Here is a 14,431-nt window from a genome sequence, read left to right as displayed (position 1 = left end):
ATTTTGAAAGTTTTTTTGACCCAGTCTTTTTCTTTAATAATAAAATCCGTTTGACTTATGCATACATATGGCAGGACAATCACAGTGATTACAGTGTAATCATAACAGTGCGTAGTGTAGCCACCTGGGTTGGCCACTACCCAATTCTAAAATGGAGATCCACTAAGAATGCAGGGAGAAATGGCCAAGTGCAGGAAGACAAGCAGGTGCAAAGTTTCCTGTATATTAGAACTTGCAGAACCCAGACGGAACAGAAACCAAAAACCATCTGCATAGTAATGAGCGATCCCCGGGAACAATTGGATACATTAAAGTAATCAAGACCAAACCAGACTCCTCGGCGCCAGCAGGAGCCAAGACAAAGGAAGGCCAACGGACACTTAGGAACTGTCCAGCGATCAGGGAACAGCTTCAGTATTGGAGAAATCGATCCAAGTGATCAGAACTTAGTCCAATCAATTGGAACCATGTACGGGGTCCGCCCAAAAGGGCGCGAAGCCCCTGGGGACTATAAAATAGAGTCCCCAAGTTCAATTCGTCCTTCTTGGCACTTGGCTCTCAGCGAGGAGAGACCGGCCTAAACAGCTTCTTGGCAGGGTGTCTCAGCAGCTCGAAACAACCCTTGACCGTGACCTGCCTAGCAGCTGCACCAACCAAGTAAGTGTCCAGTCAACGCACGCTATGAGATAGGCGCTCCTAACCATTAGTCCGTACCAGCTGGAAGCCTGCAGACTCAGAATCGAACAAAAGGCCATTTGTTCCCCTGACCTGGTGGGCCAGTTTCCAAAGCTAAGTATTGGCCTTTTAGTGTTAGAGATAGTCCAGTGAGTAGTATTTTATGCATGAGTAGCGATTGACTGTGTATAATAAATGTATTTTGATTTGAACCTTACTAACTGGTGTATCGAGTTATTGATCAGCACTTGGCTTTGAACCTCGTGGTGGTATCAGAAAGATACCTGGCGACTCTATAGCAAGATGATTAAACAGAGCAAATTAAGTACAAACACAACTAGCTACAGTATGTTATTGACTGTAGTTTGAAAGCAATTGCAATTATGTCATTTAATAGGATCGAAAACATACTCATGTTTGAAGGTTGCGATCAAATTATAGTGGCACTTTTACTGGAATTTAGGAATATATTTGTATGTAATTAAAAGCAAATTTTAAAAAGTCAACCATAGGATTTTGATATTTAACGGGAGATGTTTTTGTCTTTGTGACAGAATTAAAAATGGATTTAACTTCAGGGCTAACTTGCATTAAATGGCAGTTATTGAATTAACGTTTGTGGCTCACACTTCAATTGAACAATGTATCATTTAAATTAGGAATAAGTAAAGGACGTCGGCCCAAAAGCCTATTTGATTGAGTGGGTTCATAACTGTTCCTGCAATTTGTGTTTAGGACTCAGCTAACATTACTTTGTGCTCAAGTTATAAGAGCTATGCAAAAGGATCTTGGTGCAATTAAACAGGGGAGACACGGTGGCACAGTGGTTAGCACTGCTGCCTCACAGCTCCAGGGACCCGGGTTCAATTCCAGCCTCGGGTAACTGTCTGTGTGCAGGTTTCACTTTCTCCTCATGTCTACGTGGGTAGGGCAGCACGGTGGCCTAGTGGTTAGCACAACCGCCTCACGGCGCTGAGGTCCCAGGTTCGATCCCGGCTCTGGGTCACTGTCCGTGTGGAGTTTGCACATTCTCCCCGTGTCTGCGTGGGTTTCGCCCCCACAACCCAAAAAATGTGCAGAGTAGGTGGATTGGCCACGCTAAATTGGCCCTTAATTGGAAAAAATAATTGTGTAATCTAAAATTTATAAAAATAAAAAAATAAATGTCTTTGTGGGTTTCCTCCGGGTGTTCCAGCTTCTTCCTATAGTCCAAAGATGTGCAGGTTAGGTGGATTGGCCGTGCTAAATTGCCCTTAGTGTCCAAAAAGGTTAGGTGGGGTTACTGGGTTATGCAGCTAGGGTGGAGATGTGGCCTTAAGTAGGGTGCTCTTTCCAAGGGCCGGTGCAGACTCGATGGGCTGAATGGCCTCCTTCTGAACTGTAAATTCGATAAGTACTCCCTTATATTAGAAACAACACTGCAAACCCAGATCCTTTCATTGCAGAGATACTGCTAGTACACTAACATGGTACACTTGTGGCTTGTTCTAACAGGCAATGTTTCAAATGAATGCACATTCTGCTAGGAACGAGGATTATATCAATTAAGGGCTGTATTCTATGGTCCCCCAGCTGCGTGTTTCTTGCCGGTGGACGTGCACTGGCAGCAGGATGCTCTACTCCTGCCACTTGTCAAAGGGATTTCCCATTAAAGCCACCTCATACCACCGGGAAACCTGCAGGTGGGGTTACGCTGCTGGCAGGAACAGAGAATCCCAACAATCGGAGGATTCCGGCCTATTAAGTTGTGTAGTTGGTGAGTTCCATTTGATAGTGTTGCAGTTGGTTCAACCTGTGAATAAGATCTTGCGAATAATAACACAATACAGATTACTAAATAGCTGCTCACCTCTCATTTAGAGATTCCACTCTGAGTGTGTACACCCTGTCAATGTGCGAAATGTGAAAGACTGGATCATCACTTGATGGATCAGTTGGCAGTTTCACAAGAACTTCATTCAAGAAAATAGGCTAAAGAAATCAGAAATAGAGAATGTAGGTTAATACTCTCACTCATTGTAGATCATGTTGAACTATCAATCCAGACAGTGAATTCCTGAACTTGACTGAAGTAAATTGAATTAACTGTTGCCAGCCAACATTGATGAGTAACACAATGTCAGAATCCTGGAATGTGCTACTATTCGAGGGAGTCCACCATGTGCAACCAACCTTGGAATGATATCTCAGAACATTTGACTGGAATGAAAATAGTTGAAAGTAGCAGCATGACTTAGAACAGTGATTTGGGCCTTTCCTTTGGTCACTTTTTAGCTAAATATACATATGAACATACAGACTAGGAGCAGGTGGAGGCCATACACCCCTCGAGCCTGCTCCACCATTCAATAAAATCTGATTGTGGCTTCAACTTCACATTCCATCTACCTCTGATAACCTGTGACTCATTGTTAGGCAAGAATCTATCTATCTCTGCCTTAAAAATATTCAATGACCCGGCCTCCACCACTCTCTGGCAAAGAGAATTCCAAAGACTCATGACCCTCTGAGAGACAATATTCTTCCCAGCTCTGTCTTAAATGGGAGTCCTCTTGTTTTTAATCTGTGTCCCCGAGTTCAGTCTCTCCCACAAGGGGAACCATCTTTTCAGAATCCATTCTGTCAAGTACCATCAGAATCTTATATGTTCAAATAGCATCACCTCTCATTCTTCTAAACTCCAATGAATGCAGGTCAAGCCTGTCCAACCCTTCCTCATAAGATAAGCAGCACGGTAGCATGGTGGTTAGCATAAATGCTTCACAGCTCCAGGGTCCCAGGTTCGATTCCCGGCTGGGTCACTGTCAGTGCGGAGTCTGCACGTCCTCCCCGTGTGTGCGTGGGCTTCCTCCGGGTGCTCCGGTTTCCTCCCACAGTCCAAAGATGTGCGGGTTAGGTGGATTGGCCATGATAAATTGTCCGTAGTGTCCTGTAAGGTTAGGGGGGGGTTGTTGGGTTACGGGTATAGGGTGGATATGTGGGTTTGAGTAGGGTGATCATTGCTCGGCACAACATCGAGGGCCGAAGGGCCTATTCTGTTCTGTGCTGTACTGTTCTATGTTCTATAACGCACCCAACCATCCCAGGAATTGGTTGAGTGAATCCTCTCTGAACTGCTTCTAACACATTTGTATCTTTCTGAACTAAGGAGACCAAAACTGTACACAGTATTCCAGATGTGATCTCACCAGTGCCTTGTATGACTGTAGCAAAACTTCCCAATCACTCGCTCTACCTGCATAATAACCGTTTCCAATCAGGTACTAGGACATCCAGATTCCCTCTGTTCCCCAGAGTTCTGGAATTTCTCTCCATTTAAAGAATATGTTGCTTTTTTTATTCTTCCTGCCGAAATGGACAAGTTGATATTTTCCCACATTATACTCCATCTGCCAAATTCTTGGCCACTCACTTAACTTATTGTTACGAACCACACTGATGTTAAATGCAAGGGGATCCGAAACCTAGAAGGGTACCTTGGAACACCAGTTTGTAGTGGTGTTTATGTTGTTTCTGATTAGGAAACGATGTACAATGAGGAACAGTCTAGTCATTGTGTGAAGAATTAATAAAGAATTAGGAAATAATTATTAACTTGAAAGACAAATGCACACATGACAAGAAGGACATATTAAGTGTATAATAAGTGGATAATGATGACAATGCACATTGAATTTTACATGGTACTATCTCTTGGTCCCCAACTACCTACGTTTACCTGAACTCAGACACTCATTTTCCCAAACAACATCCAATTTTGAGTAACTTTATTAGCTAAACCCAACAAATAATTACCACAACCAGGTTAAGGTGGCCACGTCTGGGAAATAGTCTTCAGGTTCAACAAAGGTGGAAAATTGCTGCTTCAACTTTCTTGAGACTCTCTGCAACTTGATGCAGTTCTGATACTAGCTCTCTCTTTCCTTAGTTAGGGTTCTATAGTTTTCCAATTCTTTCTCTTTGATGTTATTCACCCTGTGGAAGGTACGTGTCCATTTCCTTATCTCTCCACTTTGAAATTAGCATCTCTACAGCCCCATTGTTTTCTCCAACCACATATATAAAATACTTTGTTTTCAACTGATAGGCGAATTCACATCTATCATTTTTCCAGATATCTGCCTCTAAACTCCATGTTTGACTTTGTTTTTCAATCTTATTTTTTTCCAATTCTGAACACTATTTATGTCCCTTTGCAGATTCCTTATTGTCGTCTTCATAATTTACTTTCCTACCAATTTTCATGACATCATCAAATCTAGCAACTGTACATCCTGTTCCATCATCAAGTTATTGACAAAAATTGTATAGTTGAAGCCCCCCAACACTGAGCCCTGTGGCACTCCACCTTTCACAACTTGCCACCCTAAAAAAGACCCTTTATGTCTACTCTGTGTTTCCTGTTACCTCACCAATCCTCTATCCATGCTACTATGTTACCCCTACACAATAACTTGATGCGCGATCAATGAACACAGAAACGAAGGAGTAGTCCGAATCGAAGGCTTTAATCTACAAGAAGTGTGCCCAGCAGCTTGAGTGCAGAAAGAACAATGGCTGCTGGGAAACACGGGTTCTTATACTCGTAGGCGGAGCTACCTTCCTCTCGACCAATGGGCAGCGAGCCTTCTCCACCAATAACAGCTCACACTCCCAGGTACCGTAGTACCTCTAGTCATATTACCACATTCACCTCTTGTTGAGAAAGGAACCGGGGGGGGGGGGGGGGGGGGGGGGGGGGGGGCGGGGGGGGGGGGGGGGGGGGGCGTCCAGTGCGGGTGGGACAAGACACTGGTAGCATGACTAGTGACATTGGATTATACCTCTCCAGCGGCGGCTGCCCACTGGCCCGTAACTATGTACAGGGATGTTTCATCACACGGTAGTTATTTACAGAGTTGGAAAACGAGAGAACAAAAAAAGTCCATTAACAGTTCATAGCGACTCGATCAGCCAATCGGGGGCGTTGGATGTCCTCTGCGACCTGCGGAGCTTCGTCGGCGACGTTGGAGATGTGGGCGTCCATGACTCCGGGAGCGATGATCCGGTCCTCGTGGAGGTTTCCACACCCCTAAACGAAGCTGGTGAGAGCCAGGACGTGGGAGGACGGGGGGTAGTCTGGTCCTCTAGGCGGCACGGGTGAGGGGGTTGGCGGGCCAGGGAGGGGAGCGCCTGCGGGGAGCAGTTGCGGTTGGAAGGGGGTGGGTGGGGCTGGCGCCGGGGGCGATGGCGGGGATCCGGCGGGCGCCAGGTCCCGTAGGGAGACCGTGTCCTGTCGGCCGTTGGGGTATTCCACATACGCATATTGCGGGTTAGCGTAGAGCAGCTGGACCTTCTCGACCAATGGGTCTGACTTGTGCGCCCGCATGTGTTTCCGGACCAGGATGGGCCCGGGGGCAGCCAGCCAGGTCGGGAGCAGGGTCCCTGAGGAAGACTTCCTGGGGAAGATAAGATGGCGTTCATGAGGCGTTTGATTGGTAGATGTGCAAAGTAGTGACCGGATTGAGTGGAGGGCGTCTGGGAGGACATCATGCCAGCGGGAGACTGGGAGATTTCTGGGCTGTAGGGCCGGCAGGATGGTCTTCCAGACCGTACCGTTCTCCCTCTCGACCTGTCCATTACCCCGGGGGTTGTAACTGGTCGTCCTGCTTGAGGCGATGCCCTTGCTGAGCAGGAATTGACGCAGTTTGTCACTCATAAAGGAGGACCCCCTATCGCTGTGTATGTAGGCGGGGAATCCGAACAGGGAGAAAATGGTGTGCAGGGCTTTAATGATGGTGAGTGTGGTCATGTCGGGGCAGGGGATGGCGAACGGGAAGCGGGATTACTCGTCAATCACGTTAAGGAAGTACGTGTTGCGGTTGGTAGAGGAGAGGGGACCTTTCAAGTTCATGCTGAGGTGTTCAAAGGGATGGGAAGCCTTTATAAGATGCGCTTTTTCGGGGGGGGAGAAGTGCGGCTTGCATTCCGCGCAGATGTGGCAATTCATAGTGACTGTCCTGACCTCCTCGATGGAGTAGGGCAGGTTGCGTGTCTTTACAAAGTGAAAGATGCAGGTGACCCCCGGGTGGCAGAGGTCCGCATGGAGGGCTCGGAGGCAGTCCACTTGTACGTTGGCACAGGTGCCGCGGGACAGGGCATCAGGAGGCTCGTTCAGCTTCCCATAACGATACAAGATGTCGTAGTTGTAGGTGGACAACTCGATCCTCCACCGCAAGATCTTGTCGCTTTTTATCTTGCCCTCTGTGCATTGTCAAACATGAAGGCCACCGACAGTTGGTCTGTGAGGAGGGTGAACCTCCTGCCGGCCAGATAATGCCTCCAGGGTCGCACAGCTTCTACTATGGCCTGAGCTTCCTTCTCGACCGAGGAGTAGCGGATTTCGGAAGCATGGAGGGTCCGGGAGAAGAAGGCCACGGGTCTGCCCGCTTGGTTGAGGGTGGCTGCCAGAGCTACATCGGACGCGTCGCTCTCGACCTGGAAGGAGAAGGACTCGCCGATAGCTCGCATCGTGGCCTTTGATATCCGCTTTGATGCGGCTGAAGGCCTGGCGGGCCTCCATCGACAGGGGGAATGTGACTGTTTGGATGAGGGGACGTGCTTTGTCGGCGGAGTTGGGAACCCACTGGGCGTAATATGAGAAAAAGCCGAGGCAGCGCTCGAGGGCCTTGGGGCAGTGGGGGAGGGGGAGCTTCATCAGGGGGCTCATGCGTTCCGGGTCGGGGCCTATCACTCCATTTCGCACTACGTAGCCGAGGATGGCTAGATGGTCGGTGCTAAACATGCATTTGTCCTTGTTGTAAGTCAGATTCAGGAGCTTTGCGGTTTGGAGGAATTTGCAGAGATTGGTGTCGTGGTCCTGCTGGACGTGGCCGCAGATGGTGACATTATCGAGATACGGGAAGGTTGCCCGTAAACCGTATCGGTCGACCATTCGGTCCATCTCCCTTTGGAAGACCGAGACCCCGTTTGTGACACCAAAGGAATGCTTAAAAAATGGTCGAGCCGGCCGTCAGCTTCAAACGCAGTGTACTTGCGATCGCTTGCGAGGTCCACCGTGGAGAAGACCTTGTACTGGGATTCTGTTGACCAGGTCGGATATTTGGGGGAGAGGGTACGCGTCTAGCTGGGTTAACCTGTTGATGGTCTGGCTGTAGTCTATGACCATCCTATTCTTCTCCCCGGTCTTTACCACCAAGACCTGTGCTCGCAAGGAGCTGTTACTGGCCTCGATGTCCCCTTCCTTCATAAGCCGTTGGACCTCGGGCCTGATAAAGGACCGGTCCTGGGCACTGTTCCGTCGGCTCCTGGTGGCGACAGGTTTGCAATCCAGGGTGAGGTTTGCAAACAAGGACGGGGGATCGACCTTGAGGGTCGCGAGGCTGCAGACAGTGAGGGGAGGTATAGGGCATTTAAATGTTAGGCTCTGGAGATTACAAGGAAGTCTAACCCCAGGAGTGCGGCCGCGCAGAGGTGGGGGAGGACGTAGAGTCTGTAATTTTTAAACTTCCTCCCCTGGACCATGAGGTCCGCTATACAACACCCCGTGATCTCCACTGAATGGGAGCCAGAGGCCAGGGCGATTTTTTGCTTGACAGGGTAGACAGGGAGAGCGCAGCGTCTTACCGTGGTAGGGTGTATGAAACTCTCTGTGCTCCCGGAGTCCAGCAGGTCGTCTTGTCCCCGTTGAGCAGGATCCTCATTGTTGCCGTAGAGAGGGTGCAGGGTCGAGACTGGTCCAGAGTGACTGAAGCGAGTCGTGGCAGATAGTTGGAGTCTTCATCGGGCAGTGCGTAGTCACCCGCGGGGTCCTCGGAGCCGATCCAAGATGGTGGCGCCCATCGGTCGCACATGGTGGGGGGTGGACAAAATGGCGGCGCCCGTCCCCCGCATGTGACGTCGGAGGCACAAAATGGCAGCACCCGGGCGTCGCACGTGGCGGAGGCGTAAAATGGAGGCGTCCGGAGGTCGCACGTGGTGTTAGGGATAGGGGCAGCGACGTCCGCGGGCCGCACGGGGCCCCTGGAGAGAGAGAAGGGGGAGTCCCGTGGTCCAGGACTGCCCGGGACCGCAGCGACCACCTTGGCCTGGCAGACAGCCACAAAGTGGCCTTTCTTCCCGCAGCCCTTGCAGGTTGCAGATCGGGCTGGGCAATGTTGTCGGGGGTGTTTCACCTGGCTGCAAAAATAGCAGCGGGGCCCCGCGGGTTTTTTGGGGCGTCCTGCGGCGCAGGCCTGGGGGGAGTCCGAGTTCGTGGGGGAGAGAGATGCTGAATTCCACGCTGCCCAGGGGGCCATGCGCGGTCGGTTTCACGTGCGTTTCTGTTCGTGACATCTAGGGAGGTAGCGAGGGACCGTGCCTCCGTGAGGTTCAAGGTTTCCCTTTCTAATAGTGTCTGGCGGATCTGTGGGGACTGCATGCCTGCAACAAAGGCGTCTCGGATGAGGAGTTCAGTTGTGCTCATTAGCAGACACTTGTGGGCAACCGCAGTCCCTCCCCAGTACAAGGAGGGCATGGTAAAAATCGTCCAGTGACTCACCAGGGATCTGCTGCCTTGTGGCCAGTAAGTGCCGAGCGTAAACTTGATTTACCGGCCGGATGAAGTGTCCTTTGAGCAGGTCCATGGCCGCGTCATAATCGGTCGTGTCCTCGATGAGCGTGTAGATGGCGGTGCTGACGCACGAGTGGAGGACGTGTAGCTTCTGCTCCTTCGTCGGTATGTTTTCCGCCATACTAAGGTAGCTGTTGAAACAAGCCAGCCAGTGCTTAAATGTGGCTGTTACATTCGCTGCATGGGGGATGAGTTGTAGACACTCCGGCTTGATGTGGAGCTCCATCCTTTACAAATCGTGTACATTAAATTGATGCGTGATCAATGAACACAGAAACGAAGGAGTAGTCCGAATCGAAGGCTTTAATCTACAAGAAGTGTCCCCAGTAGCTTTAGTACAGAAAGAACGATGGCTGCTGGGAAACACGGGTTCTTATACTCCGCCTCATAGACGGAGATACTTTCCTCTCGACCAATGGGAAGACAACACTTGGGCCAATGGTCAGCAAGCCTTCTCCACCAATAGCAGCTCACACTTCCAGGTACCGTAGTACCTCAGTCATACTACCACAAAACTATTATTTTGCGTAGTAACCTTTGATATTACGAATTCTCAAATGTTTTCCAGAAATCTAAATATAGCACATCTCCAGGTTCCCCTTCATCCACATATGATGGAACCTTTCCAGCATCTAGGGAATTTTGAAAAATTAAAAGCAATGCATCAACTATCCCAGCAGTGGGACCTGGTATTGGCATTGCCGAGCCTGATATACTATTCCTGGGTGGCAAATGTGGAGAAGGTGTTGGCCTGGTGTGGGGATCAGGAGGCAGTTTGGGTAAAGTTGGAGTTAGGTTCATGTAGGGGATTGGGGCTGTGGGTATTGGTGACGGCCTCACTTCTGTCTTCTCCAACAAAATACTCGGGCAACCCATTGGTGGTCGTTACATTGAAAATATGGGGACAATTTTTGCAGCACTTTAAATTAGGAGCAGTGTTGAAGTTGGTGCCCATTTGTGCTAATCATATGTTCGGGCCGACAAGATTAGATGCCAGGTTTAGAGGTTGGGAGGATAAAGGGGTGGAAGGAATGAGGGATTTCTTTATGGAAGGGCGGTTCGCGGGTTTTGAGGAGCTGTCAAGAGAATTTAAGTTCCCGAAGTCAGAAAACTGAAGGTATCTGCAGGTTCATGACTTTGTGAGGAAGATTTTCCCATCATTCCTGGTAATGTCACCACTGTGGTTGTTGAAAAGGGTCCTGTCGCTTGCCGGAGAATATTTTGGGAATTTACGGGAGGGTCCTGGCGGAGGATGAAGCGTGCCTCGAGGAAGTTAAGCCCAAGTGTGAGGAAGAGTGTGGGGGGGAGGGTTTGGAATTGGTGGAAGGGATGAGGTGTAAAACCCTGCAAAGGATGAATTCCATACTTTGTGTGCAAGACTTGGGCATATACATTTGAAGGTGGCACATAGGGCGCATTTAACAAGGTCAATGAAGAGTCCGCTGTTTAAGGGAGTGGAGGATAAGTTTGAGCGCTGTGGGAGGGTACCAGCCAACCATGAACATACATTCTGGGCATGTCCTAAGCTAGTCTGATTTTGGGTCTCCTTCTTCAACGTCATGTCAGTGATTCTACAAATTGAACTTGAGTCCAGTCCCTTAGAGGCCATAATCGGGGTGTTAGACCTGCTGGAGCTGCAGATGGGAGCAGTAGCAGATGTCCTAGCCTTCGGGTTGACTGCTCGCAGGCGGGTTCTGTTGGAGTGGTAGTCAGCTTCTCCAGTATGGCTGGGGGAACATATGGAGTTAATATACTTTGAGAAAATTAAGTAGGTTATGAGGAGTGCAACTGTGGAGTTCTACAAAATATGGCAGCCATCTTGTACCTTAAAGAACTAGTCACCGTCAGCTGTAGGGAGTGGGGCTGGGTTTTTTTGGGGGGGTGATGGGGACTATTCTGCTTGATTTCCTGTTTTATATTGATCAAAAAATGTTTAATAAAAGTATTTTTAAAATATGCACTTGTGCACTGTGGCTTCACTAGGGTCCCAGATTCGATTCCCCTCTGGGTCACTGTCTGTGCAGAGTCTGCACATTCTCCCAGTGTCTGCGTGGGCTTCCTCAGGGTGCTCCGGGTTCCTCCCACAGTCCAAAGATGGGCAGGTTAGGTGGATTGGCCATGTTAAATTGCCCTTAGTGTCCAAAAAAGTTAGAAGGGGTTATTGAGTTACGGGGATAGGGTGGAAGTGAGGGCTTAAGTGGGTTGGTGCAGACTCGATGGGCTGAATGACATCCTTCTGCACTGTATGTTCTATGTTCAATCTCAGCAGCCACTTCTTTAAAAACTCTAGGGTAATGTCCATCAGGACCTCGGGACTTGTCAGTTTTTCGTTTTAATAATTTTCTTAGTACGATTTCCTTGGTGATCATAACTGTTTTAAGTTCCTTGTTCCCCTTTCGAATGAAATGAAAAATGAATTGAAATGAAAATCACTTATTGTCACAAGTAGGCTTCAAATGAAGTTACTGTGAAAAGCCCCTAGTCGCCACATTCCGGTGCCTGTTCAGGGAGGCTGGTACGGGAATCGAACCGTGCTGCTGGCCTGCCTTAATCTGCTTTAAAAGCCAGCGATTTAGTCCTGTGCTAAACCAGCCCCTAACCTAATTCATTATTATTTCTGGGATGTTATTTGTATCCTCTATGCAAAATATCTGCTCAATTCATCCACCATTTCCTTGTTTTCTATTATTAGTTCCCCATTCTCACTCTAGAGGACCATTTGCTCACTTTACTTACTCTTTATTATCTGTTTTATACTTTTATTTAACTTTCTCTCTCCTTATTAATAATCTTTGCTGTTCTCTAGACTGTCTAATCTTCTGACTTGCCATTCATCTTTGTGGAATCATGTTTTCTTTCAATTTGATGCTATCTTTAACTTCCTTAGTTAGCTGCAGATGGTGCGCCCATCCCTTAAAAGTCTTCTTTCTGACTGGAATGTATCTTTTCTGAGTATTCTGCAGTATCTCCATAAATGTCTGCCACTGAATCTTTACTGACCTATCCCTTGACCTAATTTTCTCGCTCACTTTAGGCAGCTATCTTAATACTCTCATAATTGCCCCTATTTAAGTTTTAAAGACTAATCTTAGATCCACTCCTCTCTCAAACTGAATGTTGAATCTAATCTTATTATGATCACTACTACTTAGGCACGCTTCACTATGAGTTTAGTTATTAATCCTGTCCCATTGCGCGTTAGATCTAGTATAACCTGCTCTCTGGTTGATGCTGGAACATGCTGCTCTAAGAAACTATCCTGAAAATATTATGAACTAATCTTCCAGGCTACTTTTGCCAGTCTGATTCATCCAATCTTTAAGTAGACTAAAATCACCTATGATTATTGCCATACCTTTCGCACATTATTTCTTCCTGTATTCAGCACCCTAGAATATGCGACTGTTAGGAGGCCTTTAAACCACTCCCACAAATGACCTTTTTACCTTTACTATTTCTCATTTCTACCCAAATGGAGTACATCTTAGAACATAGAACAGTACAGCACAGAACAGGCCCTTCGGCCCTCAATGTTGTGCCGAGCCATGATCACCCTACTCAAACCCACGTATCCACCCTATACCCGTAACCCAACAACCCCCTCTTAACCTTACTTTTATTAGGACACTACGGGCAATTTAGCATGGCCAATCCACCTAACCCGCACATCTTTGGACTGTGGGAGGAAACCGGAGCACCCGGAGGAAACCCACGCACACAGGGGGAGGACGTGCAGACTCCACACAGACAGTGACCCAGCCGGGAATCGAACCTGGGACCCTGGAGCTGTGAAGCATTTATGCTAACCACCATGCTACCCTGCTGCCCCCATCTTGATCTCCAGAACAAAGGTAATCTCTCTGTATTGTACTAATGTCTCCCTTAATTGAAATAGCCCCCCCCCCCACCTTTTCATAGCTTCCTGTCCTTCCTACATGTCAAGGGAATATTCAGGTCCCCGTCTTTGTCATCATGCAGCCATGTCTCTGTAATGATTATCAGATCTTACATATTTATTTGTGCTGCAATTTCTTCTGTTTTGTTTTGAATGCTATATGCATTCAAATAGATCCTTTAGTTCTGTCTATGTACTATTTTTGTAACCTCTAGCCTTATTCTCTGGTGCACTCTTAGGTTTGTACCCTCAATCCCTTCCTGCCACACTCTGATCATCATTTCTCTTATTCCTACCTTGCTTTGCTTTCTTTATTTAATCTATCACAGTTTCCCAAACTTAATCTCTTGCTCCCACTATTTCGTTTAAAGTGCTCTCCACTGCCCTGGTCATACGACTCACCAGAACACTCATCCCAGCATGGTTGAGGTGAATTTTGTCCCAATGTTCTACTTTCCCCAGTACTGGCACCAGTGCGCCATAAATTGAAACCCAGTTCTCCCCACGCCAGTCTTTGGGTCAGGCATTTAACTCTCTAATCTTATTCACCCCACACCAATTTGCTCGTGGCTCAGGTAATAATCCAGAGATTATTACTTTTTAGGTTTTGCTTTTTAATTTATCCCCTAGCTGCTCATACAACCTCAGCAGAAAGCTTTTCCTAGTTCTACCTATGTTGTTGGTACCTATGAGGACAACGACCACTGGGTCCTCCCCTTTGTCACTGCAAGTTCCTCTCCAGCCCAGAACAGCCCTGGCACCAGGAATGCAACAGAGCCATCTGGACACCCTGCTCTCAGCTGCACAGATCTGCGCCTATCCCCCTGACTATACTATTCCCAACTAGCACTACATTCCTATCAACTCTTCCCGCTTGAATGGCTTCCTATACCATGGTTCCATGGTCAGTATGCTCATCCATCCTACAGACATCACTTTCATTCATTCAGGCTGCAAGAATATTGAACATGTTGAACAATTACAAAAGCTAAAGCTCCTCCAATCATCTGGTTCCCCATACCTGCCTCACTCGCAGTCACATCTTCCTGTCCCTAACCACGGATCAAATCAGATGATTCTAACCTAAAGGATGTGATTGTGTCCTGGTATAAAGGTTCCTGCTCCCCGATGCATCGCAGTATCTGCAATTTGACCTCCAGCTCATTGACTCTGAGCTGAAGCTCCTCAAACCATGGACACTTACTGCACATGTAATTGCCCTGGATCACACCGTCATCCAGGAGCTCCCA

The 14,431-nt window shown here is 48.0% G+C and overlaps 1 protein-coding gene across 1 annotated transcript in view; it reads right to left on the bottom strand.

The window, feature by feature from the left end:
- Nucleotides 1-14,431, bottom strand: part of LOC119967399 (intersectin-2-like) — a 323,719-nt gene that overhangs the window by 18,461 nt on the left and 290,827 nt on the right. Inside the window, exon 36 of the mRNA XM_038799906.1 lies at nt 2,525-2,646. Coding sequence (XP_038655834.1) covers nt 2,525-2,646 — 122 coding nt within the window. The remainder of the gene's footprint in view (nt 1-2,524; nt 2,647-14,431) is intronic.

This window comes from Scyliorhinus canicula, chromosome 6, assembly GCF_902713615.1.
Source record: "Scyliorhinus canicula chromosome 6, sScyCan1.1, whole genome shotgun sequence".
NCBI lineage: Eukaryota > Metazoa > Chordata > Chondrichthyes > Carcharhiniformes > Scyliorhinidae > Scyliorhinus > Scyliorhinus canicula.
Note: the sequence above shows the minus strand (reverse complement) of the source record. Positions and strands in the feature narration are given on the sequence as shown.